The sequence below is a fragment of the Lygodium microphyllum genome, chromosome 3 (assembly GCF_053477565.2).
Source record: "Lygodium microphyllum isolate KBCC chromosome 3, Lygodium_microphyllum_v1.1.10, whole genome shotgun sequence".
NCBI lineage: Eukaryota > Viridiplantae > Streptophyta > Polypodiopsida > Schizaeales > Lygodiaceae > Lygodium > Lygodium microphyllum.
In genome coordinates, this window is record NC_141137.1 from 100070368 (window position 1) to 100092636 (window position 22269).

Sequence of the window (22269 nt, forward strand, 5' to 3'; positions counted from 1 at the left end):
TTTCAGTCACCCCATTTGAAGAAGGGCTGTAAGGAGTAGTAAGCCCCCTCTTAATTCCATGCAAGTCACAAAAGGACTTGAATTCAATAGATGTGAACCCAACCCCATTATCAGTTCTCAAGCATTTCAGCTTTCCACCTATTTGAGTGGTCACAAATTCATGAAAAGTTTTAAAAACAGCAAACACTTCACTTTTCTTTTTCAATAGGTATACCCAAATCTTTTTAGAACAATCATCAATAAAGGAGACAAAATATGCAACACCACCCAATGATTTCACAGGCGTACTACATACATCAGAATACACTAAGTCAAGACATTGCACTTATGAGAGACACCAGAGTAAAACAAATTTTTTATTTGCTTTCCAAATTGACACTCATTACAAAAGTCGAGTTTAGAGCCTTTTCCATCAACCCTCTTCAAAGAGGTAAGGACATCAAGTCCTTTCTAGCTCATATGGCCTAATCTTTTATGCCATAACTCCAAATGACAGCCAATTTCAGCAATTGCAAGAAACTTGCCATTATAAGCTTTACAGTGCAAGCAATACAAAGTGCCCTTCTTGGTTCCATTTGCAATCAGCATGAAACCCTTTTTCACTTTCCACAAACCACCACCAGACAGTGTAGTGTAACCATGCAAGTCAAGCTAACCAACAGATAGTAAATTGTTTTTAATGCCAGGCACATATCTGACATCTTTCAACACAAGCTTTAGCCCATTATCTAGAGACAAGTGTACAATGTCAATCCCATCAATGTTGCAAGCATGGTTATTTCCAAGATACACCTTTCCATAGCCGCTTGCATTGAACATAGCAAAACAAGCCAAGCAAGGAGTTGCATGAAAAGAGGCACCAGAGTCTACAATCCAAGGCTAAGTGTCACGAGGACGTGAAAATTTGATGCTTTGCTTATGTTTAATTGACAGTTGATTAAAGGATTCATCAAATGTGCAATTAAAAGATGCACATGTGTTGCACTTGTGAGGTGCAAGCTACTTTTTCACAATTGAAGGCCAAAGGACCCTGTGAAAAGATAGGTGTCAAAGGCAAAAGTTATAACAGGTTACACTTGTTAGATTCTATGTGAATTTTGGTGTCAATTTGCCCCTAGGACCATTAATTGGCCATTAAGTGTCAGTGGTGACACTAGGGACTAGGTATTAATTAATGGATTAATGCTTATCCAAGGGTCAATTAATGCATGGGACCACTTTGGGTTGCAAATGGCCTAGCCAATTAATTTTTGGATGGGCAAGGTCAATTTTATGGCATGTATTAAGGGCTGAATTAATTTTCAAAATTAATTAATTCTGAAAATTAATTCAATGGCTGGAAATTGCTGAAAATGGATTAAGAAAGCTGCCACTTGGCAAAACTTTCACATGCAAGTGGGGGAAAGGTTAAATAAGGCTGAAGGGAGAGGGAAATCTCGTTTTTTCATTTTGGAGCAGTTGGGAAGAGATGTTGGACTGTTGTTGCCAGCTTTTAGGGCCATTTCCCAGACATTGGAGACCATTTTGGTGATGGAGATTGCGTATTCTTGACCTTAGGAAGCTGGCAATTGCTGCTCATGCACTTTCTCCTAAAGATCACAGTCTCTGATGCTCCTATTGTTGTTGGTGCATCTGTTTGGGGCTGGTACAGCAGGGCAGCAGCTGATTTTGATCAGTTCTTCGTGACAAATCTCAGAATTTTCTCTCTCTACAGCATTCTCTCATCTCCTTCAGCCTATGCTCAACCATTCTCAGCAATTCTTAGCCATTTGGAGGAGATCTCAATCATTTTTGGTGGGCTGATCTGTAATTTCTGCAGTAAACCCTAATTTACAGCAAAAATTAAGGTTTAGCAACCACCTTGGAATCTGTGCCAGAGATTGAAGGCTCAAGGGACTGAAATCAGCAGCTGATAATTGAAGATTATCAAGGGATTTCAAGAGCCAGCCCATCCCGAATTGATTTGGGGCAGCATTTGGCCAGCCAAGGGTCAAATTGGAGAAGAAATCCTGCGTGAATCAAGGGGCAAATGACCCAAAAGGCTTGCTGGTCATTTATGACAGCAAGAGCAATTGGTTAGCAGGAGGAGATTGAAGAATCTCAAGTTGTACTCCTTCCAATTGAATGAAAGCTAAAGAAATACCGCAAGGGGCGTCAATTTTGGGGCCAACAAGGTGTCTGCTGTGTTATGGTAAAGTGTGTATTTCATTTTATGTGCATTTATTTATTGCTGTAATTAACTCTTAAATCAGGTTACCACCACCCATTCCAAGAAGGAAGGCTGGTTTCACTGAGTGACATCATCATCAACTGTCAAAAGTGCATCAATCACATCAGCCTTGGTAATCTGCATATGCTGCATGTGACATACAAGGGCATCATAATCAATTGCGCATAATACATCAACCTCTGTATCCGAAAGCTCCTCTATGACTACACTCCAGGCCACATTGACCTTTTCCTTGCCTTTGGCTGCCTCAGATGCATCTGTCTTATCCTCCTTTTTCTTTTTGTCTCCTACATTCTTCTTTCTCTCTTGTTCCTTCTTGTAATATCTGCAAGCAAGCTTCTTGTGGCCTTTCCGACCACAGTGATCGCAAGTAATGTCACTATTTTCCTTTCTTTTGCTTTTGCTTCTGTTTCTCCATCCTGCATTTGCATATTTCTTTTCAGCCTTGCCTCTTACATTATAAGCTGAGTTGCTCCCTTCTCCACTAGACATACATCTAAATTCTTCATTCAAGATTGAACCCCTCACCCCATCATATGAGAGATTCGGGTTATTGCTGAAAGAAACCACCAAGGTCTCCCAAGAATTAGGCAGTGTCATGAACAAAAAGATCGCCCTCAACTTATCATCTTCCAAGGCAAGGGTCAGGAGAATGACACTGAGGTTATGGATGCATGGAGACTTATATTGTCTCGTCTAGTGCTTGATCATGGCCCTAGACGAAAGATCAAAGATCGGCTTTCATATTATAGGACCTTTCGGGGTTCTTTTGGTTGTGGGAATGCACAGGAGGATCACTATAAGATTGGGGCAACTTTGTGATAGGAGGACTATGGTTCGGATGGTCCTGAGTTGCAGTAACTAGCCATCCGTATTTTGAGTCATTCAATTAGCTCCTCTTGTTTGGAGCAATTGTGGAGTATATACGCTCACATTACTTCAAAGAAGAGGAACCGTCTTGGTCTGGAGAGAGCAAACGATCTAGTATTCGTTAGTGCTAATTTGAGGATGTTATATGACAACAAAGCCTGATCCATTCACAGAGTGGGAGATGCAACAAGAAGAGGAGACACATGCTAATGTTAAGTGAGATGCAGCAATTCATGGTACACATGATGATGAGGCTGACACTTCAGAAGTAGCTAGAGCAGCCTCAGATCATGATGATAATCTTTGATTTAGTTTACTTATCATGAGTCTCATGATACATGACACATGTATATTGTATATAATATTATGATCATTAATGACAATGTGACACTTGGGCTATTGTGCCATGCCAATATTATATTTGTACTTGAGTCTTGCAGTCTTACAGTTGCCCTTTGGGCTATTTTGGCATGCCGCATTTAGCTTCAATCTAAAGATTAGACTTTATATTTGTAGTCTTTTTTGGGACAATGAGCATGTTCTTTCAAAGATTAGACTTTATATTTGTAATCTTTTAAGTTTTTTTGCAATGGGACCATAGGCATATTCTTTCAGCTTAGACTTTAAAGTTTAGTTCATTATTCATTGTTTTATCATTTATGGCATATGTATTATGCATTTTATTATTTATAATTGAATAGCTTACCTCTTGAGCCTTGTAAGTTGCAATTCAATTTCTAATGAGTAGTTTTAGAATGATGCATGATATCTTAAGTAAAAACTTAAAATGATTCGTCCTTGTGGATTATATACCTTGGTTTTAACACTCCAAAGCCCATATGGATTATGAGTGAAATATTTTTAAAAATTTATGAATTTTAATTTTTTAAATGCCGTTCTTGCTCCCACGTCCCCGTTCCCTAGGTTTCGCGTCCCCATCACCGTCCCCGTACTCATTCCCCGTTTCATGTTTCTATGAATACAACACACTCTTAGAGCTGTTATCTGTATCTCTGACTCCTCTTCCAGCTCACCTCATCCTTGGTCCCCTAAGACACAAAAGTTTGAGGCCCATTGTATCAACCCCTTGCATGCAGTTTGATTCATACATTCATTCATTCATCACTCTTTGATCTCCCTCTAGGCCTCATCCTTGGCCTTTCCTTTGAATTTATGCTCATTTATGCCCTGCCATTTTAGTGCAGTCCACATGACCCTGCTGCACAAAAATGAGCATAACTTTCAGCTCATAACTCCAAATTGAAAACTTTCTGATTCAAACGGAAGAAGGGAATGCTCTCTACTAGTTGATTAAAAAGTTTTATAATGAAAAATAATCAAATTTTTCTGTAGCTTACTTTATGTGACTCTATAAGTTCTCTTCATCTTGAGTTCTGTTCACTGCTTTGTCACACACTCTGAGTTCTCAATCTCTGTTCAAGCATTTCTTTGTATCAACTACACTAAATCCAAGTTTGTGCATCATTCATGATAAGGGCTTTTGCTTGGTTGTCACCAAAAAGCCCTAATCTTGCACAGGTAATTAACTTCACACGATGTCCACATCTCAAAAACAGCACACAAACAAGAGATCTAGCAGATCTCATAAGCATGCATATGTATGAATCCAAAATTGAAAATGCACTTTAACTTTTTGTGATCATGCGACTTGGTCCTAAGGGAATGGATGAATGCATAAGACCAGCAATACTAGCATAGCATAACCTGAGACTAAATAAATAAATGAATCTCCAGGAATAAGCACAGACCTAGTTTGAGCATACCTACAAACAGTTAATGGGTTAAGAGCTAGCATGTAACATGGTGTGTGTCAACACCAGTAAATGTGTTACTGAGCAGGTACGCTAGCTGATAACCTGGCTAAAAGCAGTAAAGGACTGGCCACTCAAAGATAGGTCAAAAAACTGCTCGATCTTGTTAAATACCTTGACTGACAAGACCATCTAACCAACATTGACAGTTGTGATGGTGAGACCCCTAAGAAGAACTGGACCATATTATCTTAACAGTCAGCACAAAACAATACATAATGACAAAGATGAACATAAGAAGTTGAGTCTGTAATGCTAGGAGAATGTGCTAAACGAGGAAGCACTCTTCATCAGTCAAACAGTATTACAGTCACTTCAGTGCCTCACTGGTTTACGCATGCCATTCTGACATAAAGCACCGACATTACTGTAGGACTCTCAGGGATATGTACTGTGCAATTACAAGGACAGCAATGCTCTCAAAGGAAAACGTAACATTGGTGCTCCACCCATCTACTTCATAACATCAATAAGGTAGACAAACAGTGAAATTCAAAGATAAGCTTACCCATCCATAACACTTTTGGACTGTTTATCTGAGCCAGCCTGAGGGACTCGCTGTAAAACAACAGAATCCAAAAATTTAAAGCATGTTACCTCCTGTAAAGCAGCTAAGGCAAAAAAATAAGCTTACAAAAACTCTTCATTTCAAAACCAGCCAATGTGAAAAGACAAAAGCATACAAATTATTGATTCAAGAACAGACCTTTCCATCCTTTAGCCTTCTTTCTCTGTTCTTTTTTTTATCCTTGTTTTTTTCTTTCGCCAGCTTTCCAGCATCCAACACTCTATCTGCGGCATACTTTCTATCGCGAGAAAGCTCAGCCAAGAATGCCTCCCGGGCTGCATCAGACTTCTCCAAAGCATCCTTTTCTGCTGCATCCTCCAGCCTAGCCTGCGAAGATATAGGTCGAGGCATAAGTCATAAAATATTAAACAATAACATCACTGGCAAGTCCAGAAGATGACAACAGATCTAAATCAAAGTTCATTAAACAGCCAGGACCTTGAGAAAAGATTTGACAAGAGGAAGTACAACAGCCCTGTAATCAAGGACAGAAGAATTCCCAAGTTTTCGTTCCAGCCTCTGTACATTATCCATAACCCGTAGAATCCTTGCATCCAGCTTGTTGACCTAACAAAGATTTACTCACTTGCTCAAAAGAACTTTTCTTCCAGATTAAAACTAGAAAGCAGATTATAGATACAAAAGAGAACATCTAACCAAAGAGCTTTGTGTCCAGCCACAGCAGGTTCTAAGTAAGGGAAATGCAAAGGACCAAGGTGCCCCTAAACAGAGACTTCTCATTGACAGACTACAATTTTTTAATTTTAAGCACTCTCAAATGCACAAGAAACGAGCCCTATAGAAGCCAGTATCATCAAGAAATTAACTTCCCATCAACACAAAAAGAATTCAGTGACAGTACTCCTTTTTTTTTTGTTTGGTTCCTTGTGTTGCAAGTTTTATACATATTTCATGTTTTTGTTTATCATCTTCCTTGGAGAATTAGTCCAAATCATTACTGTACTGCTACTAGAGCTACAAAAAAGGAGAGAAGGCAAGCATCAAGAAGAGTAGTATGGTTTTCACATTAAGCCAGGAAAAAAAGAAGAACCTAAGGCTGACAAATGTGATAAAACACCGTAATAAACATGAAAGCAGAAAAAGGCTGTTTTGGCCACACCACACACGCACGCACGCACAGAGAGTTGCATTACTGTCTACAAAAGGCCAAATTGGCCTATGAGACAATAATATATACATCTTAAGTTCAAGGAACTGTCGTTTCCAAATAGAATGCAGAAACCATAACCTAAGAGGAAACATCTAGCTAGGAAACAACATATGACTGGAAATACTAAACAAAGTACTAGAAATGAGTGAGAGAGAGAGAGAGAGAGAGAGAGAGAGAGAGAGAGAGAGCTTCCACCATAAGAAACTCAATGTGAAATTTGATGAAAGGCATATCTGCACAACTGTGTCAGATGAGTCAAAGATAAGGTCAAATAACTACAATAAACACTTCCAAGTAAAGGGTTACTGCAAATATCCTCTTTCTTGCCTCCATTTTCATATCTTGTCGACTGAAAATTATCACTATTTGCCGACATGCCGAGAACAAGTACCTCAGATGAAGAGCGTTCCTTTTGTCGCTGAATGACAACCTCAATACATGAATCTGTTTGTGGAACAAATTCCTGAACCCTCCAAGCATCCTCATCCTCCTCATCCAGGTCACTCAACCTGGATGATGACACAGATATGGTACCATCGTATGGAAATTGAGGCACAGTAACAGTTTGAGCCTCTCTAAGTATAGTTGTGAGAGCTTCTAGTTCTAACTTTTGCTGTGATGAAAGGTCAATTGAACGACTATCTAAGAGTTCCTGCTGCCGTTTCTTTAGCACTGCTTCAAAACTCCGAAAGGTTCCATCCACTTTCTGCTCTCTTTTCTTCAACTCTTCAATACAGAGTGCCTCTGCCATGCTCACAGCCATTTCATGATGGAGATGCTCACGTTTTCGCTCACACAAGTTTTGAAGTGTGAGAACTTCCTTCTCGAGGGCTGTCAAAATATCTCTGCTTTGTTGAACATGGGCCTCCCTAAGCTGCTTCCAGCTTGTTGGTTGATACTCATAATCTGCCACTCCATAAATCCATACAAGCTGAAGATCTGTATGGGAGACATTTTCACCATCTTTCACTATCATTAAAGGAAGAGGCTGAGAATTGAGTGTATCTGTCTCATTGGCAACATTCTGCTGCTTAACAGAGACATCATTTATTGACCCACCAGAAATATCTGCTGGTTTTCTAAAGGTATCCTTTAACAACCTTTCATCCAAAGCTAGCATTGTAAAATCTTCATTCAAGAAAAGTCTGTCCGGTATAACATCATCGTCCTCATTCTGCAAGCCTGTTGAAAGCCTGCTGTCAGACAGCTGGTCTAATCCACATGCATTGACCAACTCTCGCAGATATCTGAAAATGCGATGAAGTTGGGGTGCTGGTAAAAACCGTACATAAAGTGGTGAATGGTTAAACTCATACTGTACAGACGTATCTGGCACAAAGCTTTGAAGCTCATCAACTGCATACTGGACTATCTTCTCCATGTGATCAGATGCTAGACATTTGTTTCTTAACAAGATCTGCAATAAATTGTAAATTTTCTGCAATAATTTTGTGCGTTCGGTATCATCAGCATATGGAAGTTCATATGTAGGCATCTCTCTAACAAGCCGCTGCACAGTCTTTGACCTATGGCACTTACCTTCACAAACATGCGCCTTTTCCAAATCTGGATCCTGCCCAGCCTCTTCATCTAGAGCTGTTATAGATACATCTTCTGTAATTGAATCCACTGTACGCTCCCCATTCACAAGACTTCCCGACTCTTCTTCAATCCCCAGATGAGAAGACTTGATTAGCAGTTTTATTGCTGCAGGACCATCAAAAGGCTTGCAGTCTTCATCCATAATCTGATCTGCCATATCATGATCAATTTCAGTAGGTAGAAGCCGCCGCAACTTCTGAGGAAGGCTATCAATATGCTTGTGCATAACATGCTGAGCATGCTCTTGACAATCAATAAACTTGTCACCACAGCTGCAGCAAATCCAGAACCTCCAAGTTTTATTTTCTTGAGCAAATTCAAGGGCCTCTGTGAGTAAGCTTGCTGCCAAACTGGCCTTTGATGAACCCAAGTGATTTTTTAGAATATCTAATGGAACTTCAAGCATTCTCTCTCTTTCCTTAGGTTCAATGCCACTCCAAAATGGCTTGAGGCGATCGATTCTTTCCTCCACATTTTGACTTTGACTGAGCTTTCTCACACCTGAACCAGATGACTTTCTTCGTTCAAGCCGTGACCCACCTTTGGCAGCCACTGCTGCTCCATCATCTGAATGAGGAGGCGAGCATTCTCTTCTCTGCTGGAGGAGTCGTGCAGCTGCCACTCTAACTTCTATATCTTTTCTTATCTCATCTGGAGTTTTAACACTCTTCTTAACTTCATGAGGTCTCTTGGGCTGCGAGACTCGCTGCTCCAAGGGCTCCTCTAGTTTTCGCATGTGTATGAAGCGCAGTTTCTCTTCACTGCCTCCATTTCCTAAAGTCTTCATCCAATTTGAGATCGAAGCAATGTTTGCCTTTTGAACAAGGCTTCTGAGTTCCTGTTGCACTTGAGCAATCCTTGCCTCAGGTGTCGGTAGCTTGTGCTGGCTTTCTTCATAAAGACTTTCTTTTGCTGGATCAATAGGATCTAAAATGCTGAGAGCTCTTTGACATTCCTGCTCTACTTCCTCGTACCCTTTGCTGTCAGTTGCTGCTTCAAAAAGTAATTGTGCATGAAATTGTGCATATTCAATGGACTGTGGTGATAATATCACAGCCTTCCGTGCTGCATCAATGGCCTCTTTTAGATGCCGTTCTTTTGTTGTTGCATCTTCGATAATGGATGCCAGTCGCATGCATATATGACCTCGGATTCTTTGGACCAATGCACTGCTTTCGTAGCGGTTACATGCATCTCGTATAATTTTTAAAGCTTTAGTGCTATTACCTCTTCGCAGGGCTACAAGAGCCTTTTCACAATCACCTTTGACAACTGAAAGTTCTTCTCCTCTCCCTTTCCAGGACTCTAACCCTCCTCCTCCATTGGCAGCAAGTCCTCCGTTCATCACACAACCTCCGGCATTGCATGCAAGTCCTGCACGTAGAGCACGAGACTTTAAAAACATGCATAAAAACCTTTGTTAGGGAAAAACTAAGACCGATTCTGAAAGCTAAATTTCTCGAGTGTGCAGTGAAGGCGGTCGTGCATCCAAAATGGTGCTACGTGAAGAGGAGGACTATAAAGAGTACCAAAAAGCTTGAGCTGGAATAAAGGGAAACAGCTAAAAGTGAAGCGATCAGATGAACAAAAACCTTCAGAAGTAAACGAATGCATAGAACGCCGAGCAATCGGAAGTGAAAAAAGTACTTACTGGATGCAGTTTGCCATTGCTCGGCGTCAGCAGGAGGAGGCGATCCGGCGGATGCTTCAAACCCTACTGCAACGGGGGAAGGGGAGCTGTTGGAAGGGGGGACGTGACGAGCAGCGGAGGCGCGCTTCTTCTGGCCCATCCACTACAGCATAAGCCCATGGATCGCGCACAAACCCTAGCATAGCTCAGAGGGAGGCATCCGTGGCGGGCGGAGGCAAGAAACGGGGATCAATCTGGCGGGGAATGCAGGGAGCTGAGGGGCAGCGGAAAGGCGGATGCTGCTGCTGCCGCGCCTTACACTGGAAGAAGGCACGGATTGCGCTGGCACCGGGTGTGCTTGTGAATGGATGAATGCGTCGCTTCCCGATGCTTCGGCGAGCTGCTTGTTGGATGCCGAAAAACCAAAAAGAAAAAAATTCGTCCAGCACGGGAGGGGAAGACGATGATTCGCACACTATGATGTAATTGCCTAGACTGCCTGTTGCCCTCTGGTTTTGACTCTACTAACCATGGTCAAGGTTTTACCACCCGGCCATATAGCGATTGAGCGTAATGGAAAAGATTAGTCTTTAAACACTCACATAGCAAACACATCGTCAAAACGATTGTTGTGGATATTCTAGCACAAGTAACAAAGACAAATGACTCGAAAATGCCCTTTCACTTAATATTCAACAACGGTTAAGATTTTTGCATTAACCTAGAACTACCACACGGCCATGCAGCCAGTAGCAAGCACTCAACGCTCCTTATTGAGTCAAAAGTTATTAAGCCTGTTACATATTAGTCTTCAAACACTTGCATGTCAAATCCTCAATTGGTGTCAGATGCATGTTACACTTCAATATTCTAACTTTCCTCGTTTATGCATATTTTAGGAAAATATGCATATCGACACTTTTAAGTTTTTTTGTCCCCCATGAGGAACTCACTTTAGAATCATAACCAACTCATTCATGGGTACATTACCTTAATGAGTATATACTGAAAAACCTCCATTCTTCAACTCTTTCATTTTTTGCCATTTCCATAACCAATACAACAAATCTAACATGGCTTTGAAATAAAGCAATCACTGTCCTTATTAGAAAGGATAAGAACCATATAAAATCATAAATAACATTGCATGATTGTACCCACACTGATGTGTGCAATTGTCATAAGATAGAGTGTGTTTATCATTGATATCATGACTTATTTGTGGCAATTATGAATACATAACGTCCCTTGAAGCAATATGCATGTTTAAATTGTGCCAAATTTGAGACATGGTGTCTCTTAAGATTTGCACCAATCAAAGTAATATGCACAACTAGCCAATGTGTGACCCTTCACTTGTGGGCTTTTTCAAAGCAAGATCACGAGGACAAACAAGCTCCAATTATGGCATTATAAAATGCCTCTAGTATCTTCTGGCTCCTAAGTCCATAGCTAGACTAGAGCATAAGGCAATGATGTAGGTTGTAAACAATGAGACTCCTTTATGAACACAATGATGATAGTGGTGAAGCAAAAGATAACAGCATCGCAATAGCCAACAATCCCCATCCACTATAAGGCAAGATTTGTTCACAACTTTACTTGGTACAAATGTGAATCCATCCTCTAGATAACAAGTAGAAATGCCAATGAGACTAAGAAAACGGTCCACATAGGAGCTCCATACAAGCACAAGAGAAGTATCAATTCAAAATGGTGATAAAAAAGTGACAATGAGAACAAGAATAATACAACACAATTCTTTTTTAGACAACCCTCAAACCACATAAACAATCTTTCTATCTATTGAAATTGCATGTTTTTTTTTCATCATACGACACGTGCATTAGAGTTGCCAAGAGGTTTAAAGAATGAAGGAGTTCTTCCAATTCTATCCAATGAAAATCACTCTTTACAACATGTCCCCTCTAGTAACCCAATTCCTTAGGTCTAGTAAAATTGCTTAGAGGGTCAATCATAACTAAAAAGGGGGTGTGCCATATTTAACCCAGTATCTTAGGGTTACTGAAATTCATATAACTTAGAAGTTGTAAAACACTAAACTCCTAGGCTAAAGGCAAACATTGTATGAACTCGTTACATTTTAAAGTTTTAAAAAATGTGAATTTGTATTAGCATTTGGGTAGTCCTGATTTTTGCTCAAAGATAGCATTATATGTAGCATCCCCACATATTGTGGGGTGATGTAAATTGCATTGCAAAGTTGCTCCATGGAGGAGCCACTTACAAGGATTGAGTCGTCAAAATTAGACCTCCCAATAACTCCAACAAGCACTCTCAAAATGTGAGATAAAAGTTGTCTGAGCGAATACATTTGATATAATAGGGGGGATTCATTTATACAAATACCTTGTTTTCTAAAATCAACTTCATTTTGAAAGGCAATTCAATTCGACAAACCTTATTTAATTTATCGTGTGGTTTGTAGCTTTAATGCTTAAGATAGAATATGGGAAGTGAGCCAAGAATACATTAGTCATGCTAACACAATTATAGAATTAGCTACTAAGGGATATTTAATCTACTTTAAGTTATGAATTGAGTTCATTCCACAATGAAAAAGGTTTTAAAAAAGGGCATTAAATATTGGCCTATCTTTGAAAAGTTGTTCCTTATAAAGGCTTCTTCCACAACATGTCGATCACTTTGTCTAGGGTGAGTATATAGGGTTTCCCATCCTACAAGTAACTCCATGTTTGGGCAAACTGTCTCTTGCATTATTCTTGAGACATTTAAACAAAAAATAAGCATTCTATCACCAATGACTAGTTTATTAGTCATTAGGAAAAGTGAAAATGTATATTGTGCACTAACCCTTGATTTTAGTAGTATTGCTTCTAAAAGGAACATGACCAATTCTACTTAGGAGAGTTTGTTTAAGAGATGTTATCATTGGTTGGTACTAGCCACCATTATATAGATGGCAATGTCTCACATCCCAAAGAACCAATTTGCACAAAAAGAGCTATGTGTATACTTTGGTTTCACTTGTCTATATGTACACTGCAAACTTGCTTTGTTTGTATTGAAGATTAATATGAAAAGGAGAAGTATGTCATAGAAAGGGATTTATGAATGCATGGAAGGACAACTTCTATACAATATTGCAAACCAAACATTTTAATGAACTATGAACTATGCAAATAGTAAGTGTTTTAAAAATAAATGGTACAACAAAACTTATCGGCTTTGTGATGACTAGCTCAATGTATTAATCATTAGCCAATAACTACATCACATTAGCTCTAGCCATAACTTGCTTAACACATAACTTGTTTGTAAGCTATACCTTTGTTATTTGTCAATAACACCCTTTATTTGTATGCCTTTGTTACACAAAATGATATTCACAAATTAATGCATTATTGTCATTCAATGAATTGTCTTTTGAGTTTGACTTTTCTAAGGTTTCAAGCAACACTGGTGCGCAAATCGAATGTTGTATGCGTACGTAACGAGCGTCGGAAGGTCCCCACGAACAAAAGAACTCTACTTTAGTTCAAAAAGCAAGAGAGAGGATTTGCACGACATGAAGCAAAAAGACCAATTGGGTACAATCTCCCCCCGTGCCTTGTGTGAGCGCTCCACAAAGCATGTATTTACTAGTTTATTCATCTCTAAGCTAAAAAAATAGCCCAAATTTACAATTAGCATGCTTTAGCTTTTGTGTTTACTTTTGTCCAAATAAAGAATAAAGCGGTTGGGCACCCCAAGAGTCGGGTTGTGCCCAAATACAATGACCAATAATGAATATTTAAACCGTGCGCCCATGCGCATACAAAATAATAAATATATGTCAAGCGCTTCAATAAATAAGCGCATCAAAATAAATATTGGCGCCACACCTAAGACGCACGCCCATCAAAAATGATAATTTCTTCTAAATAACTTGAATACACGCTATCACCCAGTGCTTCCTAGCGCCACCGCCGCCTGCTCTACACATCAACTGAAGCATTCACAATTGTTAGAAAATAATAAAAGCAAACCAACAAAAGTGAATACCTAGCAGTTTTCAGCTACAAAATAAATAAATAGGTTGGAGCTTTGTCCTAACCTTAATTTAATACGAGTGCGCACTCTAAACTCATAAACATCCATTAATTTAAATATGTATTTTGTGGAATCACCCACTTGCACATTAAACTAACGTGACGCCCGAAAAGGATAGGCATCCCCATCAACTTTTCGCACAAGGAATCCACCTTGTGTACGAGCCCCGACAAATAAATATAATTTTATGGAATCCACTGCAAAACCTCACGGGATTCACCATGGAATATGCCTCCTGGCATCAAACACAAGCATTGTCCATTATGTAATTCCAATAATCTATCATCAGTTATAGTATATTATAAGGCATGCAAGTATTACAATAAAACCCATAATGATTTGTAGTTCATGACATGTTCAACGTTGTCAAAAGGCCATTTGATTGCACATGTGTCCATCTCAATGGGATTGCTTAGTGTGCACAAATAGTACTTAAAGACGAGGCATTCCTTTGAAATGCTTCAGGCAGGTTTGGAAACTCGTATTACTTATGATAATGTTTGAAAACAAGCTTGCTATATATGTTGCTCTATGCACATTTCCTTGGAATCCAACCCAAAGTTCTTATGGTCAACATGGCCAATTGCATTGCTACCTCAATCCTCTCTCTCTCTCTCTCTCTCTCTCTCTCTCTCTCTCTCTCTCTCTCTCTCTCTCTCTCTCTCTCTCTCTCTCTCTCTCTCTCTCTCTCTCTCTCTCTCTCTCTCTCCATTTTATGATAATGAAAAATCTATTTATGCATAATTTACAACTTCAAATACGAAAATGAATATGCCCAAATCTAACACATAACTTTTATCTCTCATGTAAGGGCCAACTAGACTCTTTGACGTATTGCAAAGTGTTATATATAAACCATGAGGAGTCGAGCAAACATTGCAACTTAGTTTTAAGGAAATTAGGTTGTGGTTTGTATTATATAACATTCTTGGTTTTGTTAGGAGGGTCTATTGAATACATTGTCAACTTTTTAGCCAAATTCTTATTGTAGTTAGACATATAAAGTGTACATGAAGCCTTGCGAGAATTCCCTCATATAGGTGCTCCTAATTTATCAATGTGTCCAAAAGATCATAGATCCTTATGGGATCTACTTGAGTAGATGTGCTACGCATGGCCTAAGGTTGCAAATTTTTGCATTGCGTGGATCTTGAATCTATAAGGATGACATGTACTTTTACCGTGAAAATAACAAGTAGACATTTTGCTTACTCCATACCATGAAGCATGGCCTTTGAAGAACAATAGCATCATCATCTCCTTCTTCATACATGTGAACTTTTCCTTTATGCTACATGTCATTGTGTGTGTGCATGCATGCGCGTGCGTGCGTGCGTGCGTGCGTGTGTGTGTGTGTGTGTGTGTGTGTGTGTGTGTGTGTGCACGCATCCATCTCAATCTCTTTCTATTTACCCATTCATCCATGTTTCTGATTCTACCTCTCCTTCCACAATACATGCATACATAAATCCATGGCCTAATAATCACAACTATAAAACACTTTCAACTAGCCTGTCAATCTAAGGATCTTTTATGTGAGCATGTGTATGCAAACTCCCACACTTACAAGTATGCAAATGGAAGCTCCCACCCCGCTTGAAGTTCTACCGTCATCATGTTCCTCTCCCAACTTGTATCTAAAATTGATATCCCCTCAAATGTCAAACTAGGTTTAAGATTGTTACCTCTACTTATTCCAAGATTTTGATAAGGAGAATTAATCTCATATCTACTAGATTTTCATTCTTCATGTTAACAATGTTTATGTGGGTTGGAATTTAAGACTATCAAAATGTTTTAGTACCCCATTATTGCTTGTTGAGAATTGGATTACCAATTAGTAAAAGAATGTGCTAATGTATTATTTATAGTTCTAAGCTTTAGGAAAACCCTATCAAGGTGCACTATATGTTTCAAACATGAATTTTAGAAAAACTAACTAAACTTTCTAGTCCAATCTATTCTAAAAACATGTTTATTTGTGACATAACACATTGTCTTAGTCCAAGCAATAGTCGCGAAGATGTGCATAAAAGACTTACTTTAAAGTGACTTTATCTTCTTTATGCATCTGAAATTTATGTTCTTCAGTTTTATGTCTTTTTTTGGAAGTAAGGAGTGCTTGTGTCTGATGAAGTTCATATTTTTAACGTTTTGTTTGGAATCAACGAGTGTCTGCATTTGATGTTGAACAACTTCAAGTAAAAACTTCATTGTATAGTGTTAAACATAAGTTGTTCCCTTACTTGCTTGCACTACTTCACATTCTCTAATTATATGAGCTCACTAAGAACATTACCTTGTGCTTATTAACATTATACATGCTTGTATTTTGAGTATGTTAATTGTTTTCGAAGCCAATTGTGTGTGGATTGCTAATTATCTCACATAATCATACAACCTACTTACATATCTCTTTAACTACCTCATATCATCACATGACCTAACAAATTCCATCATGAATATTTGGCTTTGATGGAAAGTCATATTAACTTTGGGTAATATTGGCCTTTATATTACAAACACAAACATCTATTATGCCTACCTTGCTAAATTGGAACTTCAAAACTACATTTTCTATTACTCCATAATGCTACTTTTTTTTGTATAAACTTGGTTGAAGTTTTATTGTCACATCATTTCACTTATAATGAGTGTGAGCCATATGGGCTTCCCCTCTTTGCCCTTGTGATGGTCATGTTTCAAGAGGCCACTTCTTGCTTTAACCAATTAACTTTTACCGTTTGTACTTGATAGCCACCCTTAGTTTAGTCATTTGATCTTCCAATATGCTACTTGACCAAAAACCAATCTAAATCAATAGCATGCATAGCTTGCAACATGGAAAAAGCCCAAAGGCTATCATTCAAGCGATTGAGGAGTAGAAAATGTGGACAAGCCCTAAAAATTTGGAGTTACATTGAAAAACATGGTCAAAACTTAAAGAATTACTCAAAAACATTCTCATAGCTAAGATCTACTAGCTCAATGAGTGTGAGCCATATGGGCTTCCCCTCTTTGCCCTTGTGATGGTCATGTTTCAAGAGGCCACTTCTTGCTTTAACCAATTAACTTTTACCGTTTGTACTTGATAGCCACCCTTAGTTTAGTCATTTGATCTTCCAATATGCTACTTGACCAAAAACCAATCTAAATCAATAGCATGCATAGCTTGCAACATGGAAAAAGCCCAAAGGCTATCATTCAAGTGATTGAGGAGTAGAAAATGTGGACAAGCCCTAAAAATTTGGAGTTACATTGAAAAACATGGTCAAAACTTAAAGAATTACTCAAAAACATTCTCATAGCTAAGATCTACTAGCTCAAGTGGCAGTGAGATGATGTAATAAAATTAAGGTCAAATATTCCATCTCACAACTGATAATGAGGCACCTATGTACAATGTAAATGAGACTATGGATCCACTTGGCTATTTAAAAAGATGATGCTGAAATGGAACCACGTGTCAAGTTGGTAATTGAGGGTTCTGTGTGCCCTTTGGGTATAAGTTTAGATGTAAGCCCCAGTATTCTATTAATGCAAAATAATTTCACATGTAAATAGATTTCTATGTGATGTTAATAATAAAACATGTTACTTGCATTGTCAATAATGTTCACTCTCTCAATAAGTTTTAAGACTCTGAATATGTATGAATTTTCAAATTGTGACAGAAAAATCTCAAGTGACACATGCAATTGGGATTCAAATTGAGTACATGATACTCCCATCCTAAGAATTTGAATAGGCATGTTTAGTAGTTCATTGGGTCTCAATATTAAACAATGCCATTTGGAATGCTAAGAAAGTCATAGACTTTGTTGTTGTCCAGTTGATACCTGAGTCTAACTCACAAGGGTCTTGCTTCAATGAGAGTGAGAAACAAGAAGGAGCAAGACCTCGACCCCTTGGCTCATGGGGCATAGTCTCACCTTAGTCCCCTAAAATAGCACTAAGTATGTTTTAAGATTGGATCCTAGGTCAATCAGTGCTTGGCCCTAATTAATCCTATCTTATGCAATGAGAAGCCTCCCAACTTATCGAGACCACCCAACCATCATTGGGAATTCACCCACTTGCTTCCCATGCACCAACACTCATACAGAGTTTGCTTTAGTTTTCTAGGTATCCTACCACATTAGATGTGATAGTCAAAGACAACTTCCTTAATTAAGTCCATTAAGACACGGGTTCATTCACATAACTCAAACATTGACATGAACAAAATAGAAAATTCCTCTAAAAACAATCTTTTTATTCACAGAAGATTCGTACAATAGTGTCGACCCCACTAGCCATATTTAGCTTATACTTTGAGCTCCACTCAAAGATAATCCACCATATTGGCCCATTAACTAGTATAGGGCCTTTTCGGATACACTCCTCCCAAGCTAACAAGGACCTATTTTTTCTTAGCATGCATTGAGATTATCATTAAAGCCCCATGGTTCCCTAAGCACCTCCTAAACAAGACCTAGCCTTGTGGAGAGACCTCTTACTTGCATTATCGGTCCTAGTAAGTGGAATGAACATACTTGTTGGTGAGGGAACTTCTAACAAGTGTCTTGGGTGAGTCACTCCCATCCCCCATAATGACCTATATGAGATGTAAACTTTCAAGTTTACTTTGGGAAGCACAAACCATGGAAAAACTATCTTTCCATACAATTTGACAGGCAAACAACTCCTTTGAACAATGCTCCTTTTTACCTCTATCAAAGCCACAATTGAGTCTACTAGCACAATACTATGAGCCATTCCATGGATTTTTGATCAAGTGGTAGGATTCTCCTTGAGTTGATCTAGTTGCATGCCAATTAGATAGACAATCATCAGGGTCTTCTCCCTTGGTTCTCTCTAAGGAATAGCAAAACAACTAGACAACATGAACCTTGGGTAGCTCTCTTTATTGGGTTTTGAGTAGGTGTATACCTTCTAACAAGGGTCTCTTCATTATTTAAGTGTTTATATAAATAGTTGCTCTTATAAAGTCTCCTTTCTTTATAGCATTTATGAATCCACCCATTTTTAATGCTAGTATGAGACTAGTTTATTTTTTCACCAATATTGTTTCCCACACTAGGGTTTCTTTTTCATCAAGATGGTCTCCCACATTAGCTTTAATTACTAATTCTAGTGTCAATTTCTTATGTTGTGGTCACCTTCACACTACTTATTGTTTCTCATTACTAATATATCATGAACAATCCATCATCATTACTTTAGCTATTCCAAGTCATGCTAATAATCACAAGTATAATTCCAATGTTTTTATTAGGAATTTATGATGCAATTTAGTGATGGTAAGAATTTGGAGCATTTTTATTACTTTGAAATTTTAGGTACATTATAGTACCATAATCATGTTGTTCCCAATAAGTCATACTTTGAATGAGGTAACACAAATCAATCAAGTATGTTAAGGAAAGCTTTTGTAGTTAGAGTAACATAAGCCGGCATTTGATGAATTTATAGTTTGAAGCCAATTTTTGCATGTTTATTGGGTAAAAGCATGAGTAGGTGGCCTAGTACTCAATGTCCATAAACACCAAGATATTAAGCCATGAAGCATGCCATAATGAAATTTTAATGGATCAAAAGAATGCTTATAAGAACCTTGAAAGAAACAATTTTCCAGAACCTTAAAAGTAATTAAAAGTGAATATCGTTGATGACTCCACTCCTTTTGGAAGAGTGGCCATGAGATTCTCTCCCTCCTCCCCTTCGCCCCCCCCCCCCCCCCCCCCCCCCCAACACACACACACACACACACACACAAAAACTTCAAGCTCAAGCTCAAGCACATTTAGATGGAAGCCCCCAATTAACATCAATGTCTATTCAAATGGAGTTTCTTCCCATTGAGGGTAGTTTTAATGCAAACACTTCAAAGGATTTGTATCAACTAGAGGAGGAGCTAGTAATTGTGGAAACATAAGTTGTAGAGGCACAAATTTGAGAAAGACTAATCTCGTGATTTGAAAATGAAACAGCTTGGTGAGGCTAATATCATTTTAGTAAGGAAATATGATGCCACGATGAAGCATGAGTATCAATAAAAAAGGAGCCTTACTCAAAAGCAAGTTCAAGAGGACATTAAAGTAAGGGAAAAAACTATGAGATTGTTATTTGTCACATTGTTCAAAATTGAGTGTTTATGGAAGAGAACATAAAAGGAAAGTGATCCAAATAGTTCTAAATGACAATTGCATTTTATGACACACAAAATAAAGTTTGTGGATACTCCTATATTCTCTCTACATTGAGGATCTCCCTACATGCATTGTAGAATCCAAGATCCAACAATAAGCTTTTTGTGAAATAGAATTATTTGACTATGCTTGTGAATGGGTTGACACAAAACAATGACACTAGAATAGAGGTATTAGCCTTGTTGAAGTCTTCAATCTTCTTGATCGACATTCTTGGAACCTCTATTCTACTATGCATAGAGTTAAAAATGATACTGGTGGCTTCTAGGATGCCTCCATTGGACTTATGTGAGAGATAACCAATGCATGCTAACAAGCTAGCTCATAAGGTGAAAGAGATCATTGTCAATTTTTGGATAGAGAAGACTAGGGTATCTCTAAATAAGAAAGACATCTAGTACACTTGCTAGATGAATCCCACATGATAAGCAATCACTTTCTTAACTTCAATTGCATCTCCTTTATTGCATATAATTAGAAATGAAGAATAACATGAAGCTCAAACATATTACGAGCATTGTCTCCTATTACTTCTTACAAGCACTAACACGATACCTACTATTTTTATCTAGTATCTATTGACTAATGTATTCCAATCAGTATTCATGCTAATTTGATTTGCGATACATAACAACAAACCTCTATTTGATATTTTTTGAATGATTTGTGTGGACTAATAGGTAGCCCTATTATCATCACTTTAGTCCTCCAATGTTTGCTATGTACTACATCTCATTAACATGTCATAGGTTCTTGCTATTGCATGCTATGTAGTAGCATTCTATTCAAGCTTACTCATAAGCCACAACTAGTATGTTTCTATTAGTCTACTACCACATGCAACAAAAGGCTATATGACAAGTAAGATAATTCTAGCAATTGCACAATACTTGCATGTGTGCTATCAAGTGCAATTTTATTCAATATAAAACAAAGTAACATGTTTGTTATTGTCCACTAATGTGTACAATGTAATGGACTACATTGGCTTATGTATCACTCGTTGTTATTTTGTGCTACATGGTAGTTTGGAGATTTCACAATAGTTGTTACTACTCTTTTGCTATGTAGCAAGAGAGAGTATATCTACTATTGTTTGCTATAAGATTCATTGCACTAACATGTGTACCATAGTTTATTGTTATATGCTATATAGGAGTCAAGATACCATTGACAATTTCATATCCTAGGCTATGTGGCATATATGGGATATTTATTGTTGTGAGCTATGTAATGGAATGCACTAGTGAAAGGTAGAGCCTGAGTGGAAGCACACAAGCGAAAGCAAGAGCTATAGTGTATGGAGCAAGAGAGCAAGAGAGAGAGACATCGTATGTGGGAACTCTAGCAATGACAATGTGGGACTAGGCTTCCCTTATTCAATAGTCACTGAAAGAATAAATAATAAAGTAACAATGATAGGCACCTGCCACATGCAGTTTACAAGTGTGTGATCATGATGTGTGAAGTAAATATGGGGCAACGTAGACACGTGCACCATTATCCCCACCAAGCTCCTATTTAAACACGAATGTCCCTCTAATCAAGAGAGGACGTGAAAAAATGACAAAGTACAAATGTACATACAGTACAATAGGATGAGGAATAGACATCATCTCATCCTATGGCCGTCATCTTTCTAAGGAAGGCAAAATGTTCCAGTGAGAGACTTTTAGTAAGCAGATCAACATGATTCTCTTCAGTTGAGATATTGACAGGCTCAATAAACTTGTCCTCTACCACCTCTTGGATGAAGTGATAGTGCAGCTCAATGTGCTTTGTCTTTTCTTGGAAGACCAGATTTTTGGCCAACTAAATAACACTTATAGGATCTGAATATAGTGTAGGAATAACGGTAATATCAAGGTCGGCATAGGGTGTCCTTACAAGCATTGGTGGCTACAACATACTCTGCCTCAATAGTAGATAAGGCTGTGCATTTTTGCACCCTAAATATCCAAGCAATAGCACCTCCTCTAGCAAAAGTGAAGACATACCCAAAGGTGGACTTTCTACTATCTAGATGTCTTGCATAGTCACACAGTAACAAGAGACTTTCTTGAAATATCGATTTGCATAC

The 22269-nt window shown here is 38.4% G+C and overlaps 1 protein-coding gene across 2 annotated transcripts in view; it reads right to left on the bottom strand.

Annotated features, from left to right (window-relative positions):
• Window positions 1-10403, bottom strand: part of LOC148038669 (uncharacterized) — a 47737-nt gene extending 37334 nt beyond the window's left edge. The window contains exons 1-5 of one of the 2 annotated variants that reach the window (XR_015690135.1): window positions 9925-10403; window positions 7063-9647; window positions 5939-6067; window positions 5639-5827; window positions 5441-5490 (exon numbers count right to left, since the gene is read on the bottom strand). Coding sequence is in view for 1 of the 2 variants with exons in the window: in XM_087674229.1 (XP_087530355.1) it covers window positions 5441-5490; window positions 5639-5827; window positions 5939-6067; window positions 7063-9647; window positions 9925-10063 (3092 nt within the window). In the remaining variant the exon portion in view is untranslated. The remainder of the gene's footprint in view (window positions 1-5440; window positions 5491-5638; window positions 5828-5938; window positions 6068-7062; window positions 9648-9924) is intronic. The other variant, XM_087674229.1, reaches the window with a different exon arrangement.
• Window positions 10404-22269: the final 11866 nt, after the last annotated feature.